Raw genomic sequence first — 12,498 nt, 5'->3', positions numbered from 1 at the left:
CCAGGGCTCTAAAACAAACAAAGATGTAGATCAGCTTTTATTAGGAATAACATTTATTTTTCTGTAAAGCTGAAACCAATTATAAGCTAAATTAATTTAGTCAGACATCATCTCTCTGTTCTAGTTTTGTAGGGTTTTATTTCTTAAGCTTCTGTGACCTGACTATCTTTGGGTTTGTTGAGGACAATCAGCAGGACAAATAAAGAGCTTCCATGTGTTTATTCCAACTATTAAAAAGATCAGCATCACATCGTTTATGATCAAACACTCGAAAAGTCCAGAAGTCTAGGAGATGTGGAGAAGTAACAAAAAATGTCCAGATTGAAAAAGAAGGCAAAATTGGTAATGAAATAGGTGTTTGTTTGTTTTTTTAGTTAAAGGATTAAACTAAAGGAGATTCGTCACATGTTATCACTATGAAAAGAAGAGAAACACAGAAAAACCTAAAAGCTGGTCACTTAACAAAAAACAATTAGCACCATCTTCCACTCCACACAAATCTATCTGGCCTTAATTAAGCACTCTTGTCTTAGCAGTACAGAAGGGCGGTACCTAAGGCAGGACACACCCCCACAGGCAGGACACACCCCCACAGGCAGAACTCACAGCAGGCTGTAAAAACCTTTTATCTTCACCATGCAAATGTGATTAATGTAGACCTAAAACTGACCATCTCTTCAACTTCTAATCCCTTATTTGTGGCATATTTAAAAGATACCATGTTTAAATAAGCACAAACCGATTCAGTTTCAAAGCTTTTCACATACACACAATGCATTTATTAGAATGGCATCTAAATATTTAAACGTTTTAAATGTTTGCAGCCAGCTAGAACTCTCGAGAATCACACATACTGTGTATTCCACTCTTTACTAAATAACTAATGAGCTCGTCAACCCTGCCACACTCTGTGGTTTTACATCAACACTGAATCAGTGATTTATTTCTCATCCTCATTACAAACCAGACATCGATTATTCAAAAGTGACTAGAACAACAGTAAAGGCCACACACTCTGTGTTGTTCTACTTAGGCAAACTGCTGCTTTGAGCTAGATGCTAAAATGTCACATGACAGTGTAACTACACTGATGTTCATCATCTTAGTCTGTCATGTTGACATGTTAATCATTTCTACCACAGCTTTGTAGATATTTAATTTTCAAGTATCTAAAAATATTAATTATGTCCTGATAAAGGCAGTAATCATACTTTTTATTACTCCCGAGGCCTTAAAATCTATTACAAAATTTACAGAGATGTTATATTTCTGTAAAATTATATAGATTTAAGTTTATAGTTCTCAGAAATGGGCTCCATGTTGTATTTAACTCATTCGCCTTACATGCTAAAGATGCCCACAGGGACCCCAGAAGGAAACACCAAACCAGCCTCATGGAGTCACAACTTTCCAGTCTTTGTCCAAGCCTGGGTAACTAGGAGGGGAACATCAGGATGTGCATCCGTGACAATATAATAATCGAACATGCGGATCCATCTACTGCTCAACTGTTTTCAAGATATTCAAGGGAAAGAGGGAAAAAAACAAACATCTGATGTCCACTATCAAGCTCGTGTCCCAATCCATCGTGTAGATGCTGGATGTTTCCAAATAAGTGGAAACTGTGACTTCCTGGTTGCTGTGGAGAGCCACACAGGGAATCACCAGAATCATTCAAATGTAATCCTGCAGGATCCTGAATATTTGCTGGAAAGTCAATGTTAGAGCTGCTAAGGATCACAGATGTCCACCTCTTGGGGGTGATATATATATATTAGATATTTGTCAGGGGGAGCCAAAGTAAAAAGGAGTTATGAGCACCATGAAATCTGATGGCAGCTGCTGAGTTATTTCACTTTATTATTTCAACTACCATGAAGCATGGTTAAAACACGGTGATGGCTCCCATGTGGTCTGCTGTGGTGGACAGGGCTACGCTGGTAGCAGGTCAGGGCTACGCTGGTAGCCCTGACCTGTGGTTGATTAGGTGCCTTTCAACCTCCACAGCCATATCATCGATGCCCCTCTGGATGTCCAGTGTCAACACATTCTCCTCATCCGACGGAGCCTCTAAAGTATCAAACTGGGAACGCAGCATGTCTGCTTTCATATAGTGACCCCTCCGGGCCACCATCCTCTGGTAAATGAATTCATAGTCACCACGAAGGAAAAGAAAAAAGACATCAGGAGAAACTGGAGGGAAGATTTCTTGGTCTGTGTCCGAAGGGGAGGCGAGGGCTTTGGAGCCATGGAGGAGGATCCGTCTGTACTGGTGCTTCAGTGCAGAGCACACCAGGAGAGCATCAGAGCCTGAACTCCTCTCTCTGTGACGGGAAGACATGCACATATGTACAACGTTACTGAGGGCAGGAATGAATAACTACTGAAGTTCAGACTGAAAAAAACAAGCTTAAAGTAAACTTTAGTCACAAATAACTAAAGAGAAAAAGATTGACGCAAGGACGAGCGGATAGAGAAAAATAAGTGCATCTGAGTGTGGAAGAGTTAAGCAGAAGGACTCTTTGATGTTGCCGCTGACGTTTTTAGAAAAAGATGACACACTTTTTACTTCTTCCTCACCTCTTTTCCTCACTTAATCTGTCTTTACTCCCCAAACTGTTTTTCCTGGCTCTCTGGTTTTCATCTCAATTTTCACGACCATCGTTGACATTTTTTTTTCTCTACAATTTCATGCCTGCACATTCTCACCTCGCTCCTCTGCTCTTCAGCTCCACCTCTAAACCCATCATCTTCTCCTTTATGTCATAAAAAATACCTCATATTTTCATGAATCAGTTTGTGTGTGTGTGTGTGTGTGTGTGTGTGTGTGTGCAGTTGTACTACCTAGAATATGGGAAACTCAATGTGGTTATACACAGTTGCATTTGGTGACCTGCCTCATTTCTGGGGACATAAATCAAGTCTCAGTAACATAAATTCACATAAAAGTTTAGCATGAAGCTTAGAGCAGATATTAGGGTAAATTGCCACAAAACACTGGTGGCCATCAGTTTTACCCCCTCAGTCTCCTAGTAGATACACCTATAGTATCATTTGGAGTTCTTCACAAGATTTTTAGAAAACTTGACCTCTGACCTTGACTGTGAGGTCGACGTGAAAATTCTGCCGCCTCGCCCTCCCGTTTATAAACTTGGATGTGATGACAACACCCCCCACATCAACCTTTAAAAGGCTGATGGGTTAAAAAAAGCCAGTGTTGTGTCATTTGAAATGACAGAACTTATGTGCACTTGTAGAGATTGGTTAGCGCTCACCTCTGAATTACTTCATGTAGTTTGAGAAGCCACGGCAATCTGTCCTGCAGAGACAAAGAAATGCAAACACTAAATACAAAAACTGATTTTTGTTGTGCACAGCTTAGTTTAAGATTGTGTATTTAACTCCTTTAAATAGTTTTCCAGCTGGTATGCTACTTTAGAAAAAAAAAGAAATTTTATATATATATATATATATATATATGGCTAACAGAAAAGTCGCCACATGGAATTAACTACACAAATAACTAAGAGCCTTCCACTGGGTAATTACTGTAGTGATTAACGTGTTTCGCCTGGCAACAAATGTTTTAACACAAACTAATGACGTGCAAGAAACATTTTAAAAGACGTCGTGGAAAGGAAGGGTTAAATTATTGACTTGTATCAAGCAAATTGTAAAAAACCGCAACCAAAAACTTGTGGCCTTAAGAAAACCACATATCAGCGACGCTAATCGGGGAAAAAGAGCTCTGATATAACTGGAAGCAATACAAAAAGGTCATGTGGTCTGAGGAGTCCAGATCTACTCTGTAATGAGTGGAAAGAAAATGGTAAAGGGTAAGAAGAGAAGAGGATGAAGTGCTGCAGTCATTAACCCCAGTCCCTATCACACCAGCCTGTGGGGGCAGTGTTATGATCTGGGGTTGCTGCAGCTGGTCAGGTCTAAGGTTCAGCAACATTATGTGCCAAAAAAATGAGGTCAGCTGACCACCTGAACCTACTTAACGATCAGGTTTTTCCATCAATTAATATTTTCATCCCTTTTGGCAGGGGCATATTCCAAGATGACAATGCCAGGATTCATCAGGCTCAAATTATGTGCCTAGGGAAGCATCAGACAATTTTTAACTCTGTGACTGGACACCACAGGGTCCACACCTAAAGCCCACTGAGAATCTTTGAATTGTGCCACAGAAGACTTGAAATCTTGTCTGTTTCCCTCATAAAGACATTTGATGACCTTCCCTGTACTCTCCTTTACAAGTTATAACACTTTGGTATCCGTCAATAAAGATGTGATTTAATGACTATTACAATAACTTCTGTGTAACGGCTTTCAGCAGATTAAACCCAGAGAAGATTCTTCCCTCACTTTTGATAATCAAACATATGGTTCAACCTATGCAAGCTCCTCAGAAACACAGAGGCTGCACAGACCTGACTGCAGTGAGCGTAATGTGGTAGAAACTGTTTACAGTGGGTCTAATCAGAGTAACGACCCACATTTACAACTCGCACGGTTAAAAAACTAAAAACAACAAAAACAATCAGGGATCAAACGGAGATCAAGCCGACAGACGTGGCAACACAAACGCATCTTTGATTACGCTGCAATTAGAAACAGAATTAGTCCAACTTTGGCTGCATGTTCAGCTCTAGTTGAACTAGAGCCACGTTTCTGTGAGGAATCTCACTCCCTTGCATGCAGGTTTCTGAGCGCGCTCATGTCCTGTTTGGTCACGCCAACCTCAACCTGCCAACTCTAATAGTAGCATGAAAGACACATTTTGCCACAGCCTGACATTAATCCTGTATTTACATTTCTGCTCCACTCCTCACACATCATTTATTCTCAAACTGCCAACTGTTGACAATTTTTAAAATATGCCAAAGCGTTGGACGGAGCACGTCCCTGGGTAATTCTCCTCGCTGTTCAAAGCAGACCTCTGAGTGGGAGGTTATCATCTGCCACCAAACACCGCTACCGGTGAACTGCTGCCAAATGCTGGCGGGGGCTCCTCTGCCTGTAAGCCTGTATACTCGACTTTGGCAGGAAGCCAGACAATTGTTTGGAGGGCTCCCTTTATTTAAAAAGTCAGCATGGACGGGGAGGAGATGAGGCCCGAACAAACAGATAATAAATGACTGAACTGAATTTCAGGACTGATGGTTGTTATGAAAAGCTCAGCATCGCTCCCTGCTGCTTTCACTGTCTGCACGACTGAAGCTCCCTCTGGCTACTTGTTGAGTTTCTGCAAGTCCACCAGAGTTATTTAGTCCTGACAGAAGAGAGACTGAACACCATAAATGATTGACATGTAAGTGAAGCAGACAGAATGCACACACACACACACACACCTGGGCTGACCTGATCTGTAAGCGCTTCACCGCGAGACATCTTCTCGATGTTCTCCCGTGGGTGGAAGTCATCCCCTTCGTACAGGGGCCAACCCAGCTGATGGGTAAACACACATGGACAGAAGAGTATTAGGCACACAAGGAACCAAGAGGGAGGTGTGTGTGTTTGTGTGTGTGTATTTGTGTGTAGGGAGGTTGTTGGTTAGAGTTGAGGCTACTTACCTTTTCAGATAGGAAGATCCCAAACGTGCTTCTATATTTTGAATAAATAAATAAAGAGTATCAAGGACAAAACTGGTGTAGCAACATTTGAGAAATGTTACAATAAAATATCTGTCAACATCCTTTAATATCATAAAAATATGATATTATTATTAACTTATTTTAAAAATATTTACTTTTTTAAAAAAGTGGGTTAAAAACCGAACTTTACACGGACCTTCTCTTTCAGCTGTGAGAATTTCTGCTTCCTTTTTGCTGTTTTCACTGCCTTAAGACATTGTTTTTATGTCTTTACCTTGTGTGTTAACCACATTGAGTTTACATGTAATAAAATGTGTAATATAAGTAAAATTGCCATTGTCTGTCAATATAATCTCTATTAGACAGGACATAAACATATACTGATGGTTATAACGGTACAGAAATAACTCATTTATTTTTGTTTCGCAAAGAATTATGCATGATTTTTTTCCTTGTGTGAATCAATAAGCATGAAAATGTTTTTCATATGTGATATGCCGCCTTGTGAATATGTCTCCAATACATATGAACATATTGTATACATACTTTCCACAACCCGAGACTCCCATTATGATGTAGATCATCCTGGCTGTGGTTCTTCATGCACTTTAAAGCAGGTCCTTTCCTGAAAAGGACTAAACAAGAAAAAGGAAATAAATATATATGTATGTAAGAGTTTAGATCTTTAAAGTTGAAATCAATACTAATAAATTACTGTAAAAATACTTCATTAGAAGTGAAAAGCACCCACTGAACATTTTACTTAAGTCAAAGTAATTAACGACAATCATGAAAACTAACTGGCCATTTTATTAGGCACACGTGTTCAACTGCTTGTTTACACAAATATTTAATTAGCCGATAATACGGCAACAACTAAGTACATCAGATGTGGTCAACCTGCTGAAGTTCAAACAGAGCATCACAATGTGAGATGAAGGTGATTTGAATGACGTTGAATGTGGCATGCTTGTTGGTACCACGTGGGCTGGTCTGAGTTTTTCAGAAACTGCTGATCTGCTGGGATTTTCTCACACAGGCATCTCACAGGTTTACAGAGACTGGTCTAAAAAAGAGAAAATGTCTCATGAGCGTCAGTTCTTTGGGAGAAAATGCCTTATTGATGAGAATGGCCAGACTTCTTTAACCTGAAGAATGCAACAACTCAAATAACCAGTCTTTACAACCAAGGCATGCAGAAGAGCATCTCTGAACACACAACATATCAAACTTTGAAGAAGATGGGCTACAGCAGCAGGAGACCACACCAGGTTCCAGTCCTGTGAGCCAAGAACGGGAAACTAAAGGTATGATTCAGCAAAACTGGACAGTATGAGATTGGAAAAACATTCCCTGCTCTGAAGAGTCTCAGTTTCTGCTGTGAAATTCAAATGTTACACAGTCAGAATTTGGGGTAAACAACATGAAATGATTGATCCATCCTGTCTTGTGTCAGAGCATTAGCTAGTGGTGGACTGGTAAAGGTGTGGGGGATATTTCACTGGCACACTTTGGGCCCCTTAGTACCAACTGAGTTTTATGTAAACACCACAGCCTACCTGAGTACTGTTGGTGACCACATCCATCCTTTTATAACCAGTTTAACCATCTTCTGATTGCTGTTTTCAGCAGGATAAGGGGCCATACCACAAAGCTCACAACAAGTCCTGCCTTGTAACAGCAGTACAGGCTGTTGCTGGTGGAGCAATGGTGTGGGGAATGGTTTTTTGGCTCACTTTGGGCCCTTTAAAAAACTGAACTCACCATCATTTAAACCCTTTATGACAACAGTGTTGTTATCAGCTGATGGCTGCTTCCAGTAGGATGACAAGCCATGTCACAAAGCTCAAATCATCTCACACTGGTTTCCTAAACATGACAATAAGTTCACAGTTGCCAGATCTGAATCCAGTAGAGCATCTTTGGGATCTGCACCTGATGCTATCATGTCAATGTGGAGCAAAAACGTCTGAGGAATGTTTCCAGCACTGTTGAATTCATGCCAGGAAGAATTAAGGTAGTTTTGAATGTAAAAGGTGGTCCAACCTGATACCTCATAAAGTGGCCGATGAGTGTATGCATAAATGTTTTCTACAGCTAATGATGGTTTCCTTAAGGAATAATCTGCTGGGTTGTTTTTTGGCTCTCTCCAGTTAACTGGACGTTTAAACTGTAACCAATGCCGCCGTTGTGATGAACGGGTGGAGCTTCCGTAGCTATAAAAAGCGGTCATGCCTTAAACGCGGAAGTCCAGCTGAAGTGCAGCCTCCCACTAAAACATAATTAACAAGTTATAACACATAAACCTTTTAGGACGTTTACTGTGACGAACGTTCGTTAAAGAAAATAAAGCCTCGGTTTTACGTCATTTAAAAAAATCAAGCCTTCCTGAAGAGCTGAAACAAACAGTCGCAAAAATGTGAGACCTGCCTGCTGAACGTGACTCCGGCGCATGAAAGAGGCGATAACGTCCCATGAACTCGCACGATTTGGACCATGGCCTCGGATTGTTTTGCTAAGGGACGTGATGACGCACAAAGCACGTCGCTTACGTTCACAGTTAAAGGGACCGCGGTGCTGCGTTACATCGAAATTGTCTCTGACGTCATTACCGATGGAATTAATTATTTAATCTCAGTTTGAGTGTCGTTACAATGAGGAAATATCAGTAACAATACATATATATGTGTTTTATTATTTATCGCTAACGCAAACATTTAAACACATATGGAAGGTCGTTTTTTCAGCATCAGCAGCCTTTGAAATAATAACACTTGTTATAATTGTTAACTAGTTATAATCAAAGGGTATCCACGATGAGCAATCTACAGCTCTCCTGTGTCATTTGGACGTAATTGCAATGAAGAGCAATGAGAAGGGTTACAAGACACTTGTGAAGTGGGGTTGAGCCAGAGGGAGAGAGAGAGGAGGAGTAGAGGGAAAACCATCCCCCGTCCTGTAGATCCATCAGTGGGCAGGCTGGAGACGGATGAAAGCTCTCCTCCCATCCTTCTCTGCTGCATCCATCCGCTCTCTTATCCATCTATCCATCCACCACCCCATCCACCCATTCATCTCCAAGGGCGTCTCAAGGGGTGACAAGACCCGACTGAACGGCAATGTATACGCGGACGCGTGCGTGTGCGTGAGTCATCCGTGTGCGTGAGCCTCTGCGCGCGTCTGGTCTTGTCTGTGGAACCTCCGACATGAGGGGCTGAAACAGAACCGACAGAAGGATGAAAATGCTCCGGTTTCGCAGCCCCAGCCTCCGCTCCTTGGACCAGGAGATCCTCTGTACGATCCGGTTACTGGACGACTCCGAGATCTCCTGCAGCATTCAGGTAGATTAAAGCCTCGCGCGTCTCATCTACCAGTCCATCTCGTAGTCTTTGATAATTGCGAATGTCACGTGGACGCAGTGGATCAATTTTACGCAGGCATGGAGAATTAAAACTAGAGGATTTTTGTTTTAGAGCTGCAACAACCTCACGCTTATTATTATTATTATCATTATTATTACTGGTCGTTTAATAAGAGCTTGCTCCTTAATTTCCCTTCTGCTGTAAATTACTGGAGAGGTTGCTGCCTTGCTCAGATGATTCAGGCAGTGGAGAGAAAACAGCAAGCCCAGTAGCGATCCATGCATTTGCGTTGTGGTCACCGTGGCTAGATGTGACTGCCATAGAGTGAAGTCTCATGAACTTTGATTTATAGAAGATGAAACGATGGAGCGCCATGGGCGTGGTGGTGATGATAGTAGTGATAACATGGACGGAAACTGTTTGAGTTATTGATTGCAATTATGTGAGGCTGTGGCTGGCTGAGTGGGAGAGAGACGGAAACACTGATGTGCTTTACTTGTGTGGTCTCATTTATGTTTGCCACAAAGATGATAATACATACCCTCTACCCCCGACCAGCAGCAAGTGTCTTTATCAGACAGTGAAGACAGTCACTGTACAGCACTGAGTTCGTGATGCAGGTATTTATGCTGAGCTATCTCCAATGTGGAGAAACCGAGGCTATAACTACTACTTTCAATTGCTTTTTGCACTTTGACCTAACATGAGCTGCTGAAAAGAGCTGCAACTTATTTTCAGTCTTTTATTTCTGTTAAAATGAATGTACCCACAGATATACATCCCGAGAAAAACAATCATTTTCATTACTTTAAAAATGGGCTTGTGAATAATATCAACAGGAAAAGATCAACTCTGTGCTTTAATGTCTTTAATGTCACATAAAGGTGTGTCACAAATCTTTCCAAAAGCATCCTTTGCTCTGCTATGTGTTATGTGTTTGTCAGAAGTCCTCATATTTGAAAGAAGAAGAAGAGATTTTTTGCTGCTCTCCTAGTGTAGTTGGTCCCATGTTTGTCCAACAAGCAAAATATCCCTGGTTTGATTCTGGAAGGAGACACAAATCCCACTGGTATGTGTCAGGAAGGGCATGTGGTGTAAAAAGATAAAATAAAATCTGCCATACTGTCAAGTATGCGGTGGTACTGTGTCTGATCCTAAATAAATATATTAGTTCAGTAAAGGGGGAAAAGACTATTTACCTTGAGACTGGATTGAGATCAGGAGAAATAGACTAGACAAAGACAATAAATCCCCCTCGTCACGTACAGCTTTAATAAATGCTGTTTCTCTTCATCTCCATTAGTTGTGTTACCTTCTCTGAACTTTGGCTGGATTGCAGTCCAGGTCATCCAGTGTTGTGATCATTTAGCCATGCTGATAGCCGGCAACAGTAACAGTGGGTACGTTTGTTTTGGTTTTTTTTAATCTGAAATGAAAATTTCAAATTTAAATGAAGACATTAGCTCAGGCAGACTGATAACTGAAGCACAAAACAAAAACCACAACAAAACTGAAATCCTGTCAAATCCAAATCAAGGTGCGAAACCCGATCCTTGGATCCAGTCAATGAATCCTTTAACTATCCTCACCTGAGATCTAACGCTGGGACGTTTTAAGGCTGCTTGAACAAAGGAAAGTATAGATTCCTCCTGTTTTCACAAACAAACTAAATCCTGTGAGGCGCCACAGCCCCTCCAGCCCTGAGCTGCAGCTGCTGCCAGAGAGATAAACATAAAACCCCGTCAGTCTTCCAGTTTATGATGCATTATTACACATAAAAATATATGAAATGCCGAACAGCAAATAAGTGCCAAGTCACAATGACTGGATTCTATTGTATTGTGTTATAGTTTTTTCACTTACATCTTCAGCACTGCACCAAATCCTCCACACAGCTGAAGCACCTTGTTGACAAGCCTGTGAGTTGTACGGGGCTGAGGGAGAAGTGAGTGCTCAGCGCTCAGAGCGCCACCTCTTCTCGCCCTAAACCGCCTTCGGAGCGAGTTGTCCGCTGGCCTGCTGTTTAACCCGAAAGACTGAGAGCACTTGCTGCATGTCAGACTAGCTGTCTCGCTGGTTTCCTGCATGTACTCAATCAATGATTTACAAAACATCTTCAGGTCCAGTGGAAGAGAAGGAGGAGAGCAGAGAGAGGAGAGATGAGACTGACTCTGTTTTCTTTGTGTTTAGTGCTCATAATGCATGCACAGTTGCGTGCTTGCGTCTCTGAGAGCACAAGAGTGTGTTAAACTGTGTACATGAGTATTAAAGCTTTACTTTTTTTTTCTCCAGGAGATGTGAACGCGTGTGTGTGCTTTTATCCGTGTGCAAGAGTATTTATGAACGATAAGGAAATGGACGTTTATATTTCTAGCTGACTGCATTTTCCAGGGCTTTCTTTAATGGCTTTGTGTTCCGGTGCTGAGCTGCTCCTTCCTACATATTTCATGACATTTCCTGTGCTCCTCATGCTACACTTCTGCTCCTCAACAACAGTGCGTCTCCTCTTACCGCTGCTAGGAGACCTCCATCTCTTACTTTATCTGCTCTTTTTTTTCCTCTTTGCATTTCTTATTTTGTCAGTTTTTCCCAATTGTCCTGCATATGTAGGTCAGAATAAAATGAAAAACACATCATGAAAATAGGAAAATTGAAAGAACTGTGCGTTTGAATAGTTCCTAAAATGTACTTCTGAGCAAAAACCACGACTGAATAGAGTGTGATGTCAGTCTGGGATGCCCTTGATTCCTTTAACTTTTCTCTAAGGCATCAGTTCAGTTGACTCTGGATTAAAGACACTGGTGCATTAGCTGCTCCCTTTGGGGACACAGTGTTTGACACTGCATGGATAATCCTGAAGACTTTAAAAAGTCTCGAAAAACAGCACCCAGTATAATTACTTGTAAGGAAATATCCAGCGCAGTGCAAAAAACAAAGGGATGTTCAAGTGACTTGAACAATTCAAGTAACTTTGCAGTCACTTTGCACTTTGCTGTGTACACCTATTCCAGCTGCTTTAGGGAAGCTGACATTCTCTGAAGCTCAAACTGGAGAAGAAGAAAGACAATTTCAGTAACTTTGAACGTGGCATGGTTGTGGGTGTCAGATGTTCTGGCCTCAGTATTTCAGAAACTGCTAATTTGCTGGGATTTTCCCAAAAAACTATCTCTAGGGTTTACAGAGCAGTCTGAAAAAGAGAAAAAAGTGAGTAGCAGTTCTGCAGATGAAAATACCTTGTTGATGTCAGAGGAGAATGATGAGGCAGCTTTGAGCTGACAGGAAGGCAAAAGTAACTCAAATAACCACATGTATGCAGAAGACCATTTCTGAACGCACAACATCTCAAACCTTGAAGCAGGTGAGCTAAAGCTGCAGAAGACCACACTGGGTGCCACTCTTGTCAGATAAGAATAAGAAAATTGAGGCAGCCATCCGCACAGGCTCACCAAAATTGGACAACAGAAGATTGGAAAAACATTGAATGACTGGATGAGTCTGAAAATATGCAGTGACATTTGTATGGTAGAGTCAGAATT

General features: G+C 41.4%; 2 protein-coding genes and 1 long non-coding RNA gene across 6 annotated transcripts in view; 1 reads left to right on the top strand and 2 right to left on the bottom strand.

Annotated features, from left to right (window-relative positions):
• Positions 1 to 204: 204 nt before the first annotated feature.
• On the bottom strand, positions 205 to 8,024 carry LOC116336454 (probable gluconokinase). Of its 4 annotated transcripts, none has more exons than XM_039620302.1 (7): positions 7,160 to 8,024; positions 6,485 to 6,666; positions 6,147 to 6,235; positions 5,580 to 5,610; positions 5,368 to 5,454; positions 3,276 to 3,319; positions 205 to 2,324 (listed from the first exon to the last, which is right to left on the bottom strand). In XM_039620302.1, exons 3-7 carry the CDS (start codon positions 6,182 to 6,184, stop codon positions 1,955 to 1,957), a joined length of 570 nt encoding a protein of 189 aa, XP_039476236.1. In that variant the 5' UTR covers positions 6,185 to 6,235; positions 6,485 to 6,666; positions 7,160 to 8,024; the 3' UTR covers positions 205 to 1,954. The 4 variants fall into 4 exon arrangements, with proteins under 4 accessions (XP_039476236.1, XP_039476237.1, XP_031616196.1 ...); XM_039620303.1 differs by having other exon boundaries at positions 6,581 to 6,666; XM_031760336.2 differs by lacking the exon at positions 7,160 to 8,024 and having other exon boundaries at positions 6,501 to 7,145.
• Positions 8,025 to 8,592: 568 nt separating this feature from the next.
• Positions 8,593 to 12,498, top strand: part of frmd3 (FERM domain containing 3) — a 60,051-nt gene continuing 56,145 nt past the window's right edge. Inside the window, exon 1 of the mRNA XM_039620365.1 lies at positions 8,593 to 8,941. Within this exon, the coding sequence (XP_039476299.1) occupies positions 8,837 to 8,941 (105 nt within the window). The 5' untranslated portion in view covers positions 8,593 to 8,836. The remainder of the gene's footprint in view (positions 8,942 to 12,498) is intronic.
• Positions 10,275 to 10,958, bottom strand: LOC120442962. Its single transcript, XR_005615020.1, has 3 exons — positions 10,826 to 10,958; positions 10,552 to 10,676; positions 10,275 to 10,388 (listed from the first exon to the last, which is right to left on the bottom strand). It is a non-coding gene; the product is annotated as an uncharacterized LOC120442962 (long non-coding RNA).

Source organism: Oreochromis aureus, linkage group 12 (genome assembly GCF_013358895.1).
Source record: "Oreochromis aureus strain Israel breed Guangdong linkage group 12, ZZ_aureus, whole genome shotgun sequence".
NCBI lineage: Eukaryota > Metazoa > Chordata > Actinopteri > Cichliformes > Cichlidae > Oreochromis > Oreochromis aureus.
Note: the sequence above shows the minus strand (reverse complement) of the source record. Positions and strands in the feature narration are given on the sequence as shown.

What these genes read in the sequence shown, in the direction of transcription:
- LOC116336454 (XM_039620302.1), bottom strand. Translation starts at nt 6,184, where the DNA reads ATGATCTACATCATAATGGGAGTCTCGGGTTGTGGAAA. An exon ending in GTGAAGCGCTTACAGATCAG is followed by an intron (nt 3,320 to 5,367) that starts GTCAGCCCAGGT and finishes TTGTCTCTGCAG; the next exon opens with GACAGATTGCCGTGGCTTCT. An exon ending in CTACATGAAGTAATTCAGAG is followed by an intron (nt 2,325 to 3,275) that starts GTGAGCGCTAAC and finishes TTCCCGTCACAG; the next exon opens with AGAGAGGAGTTCAGGCTCTG.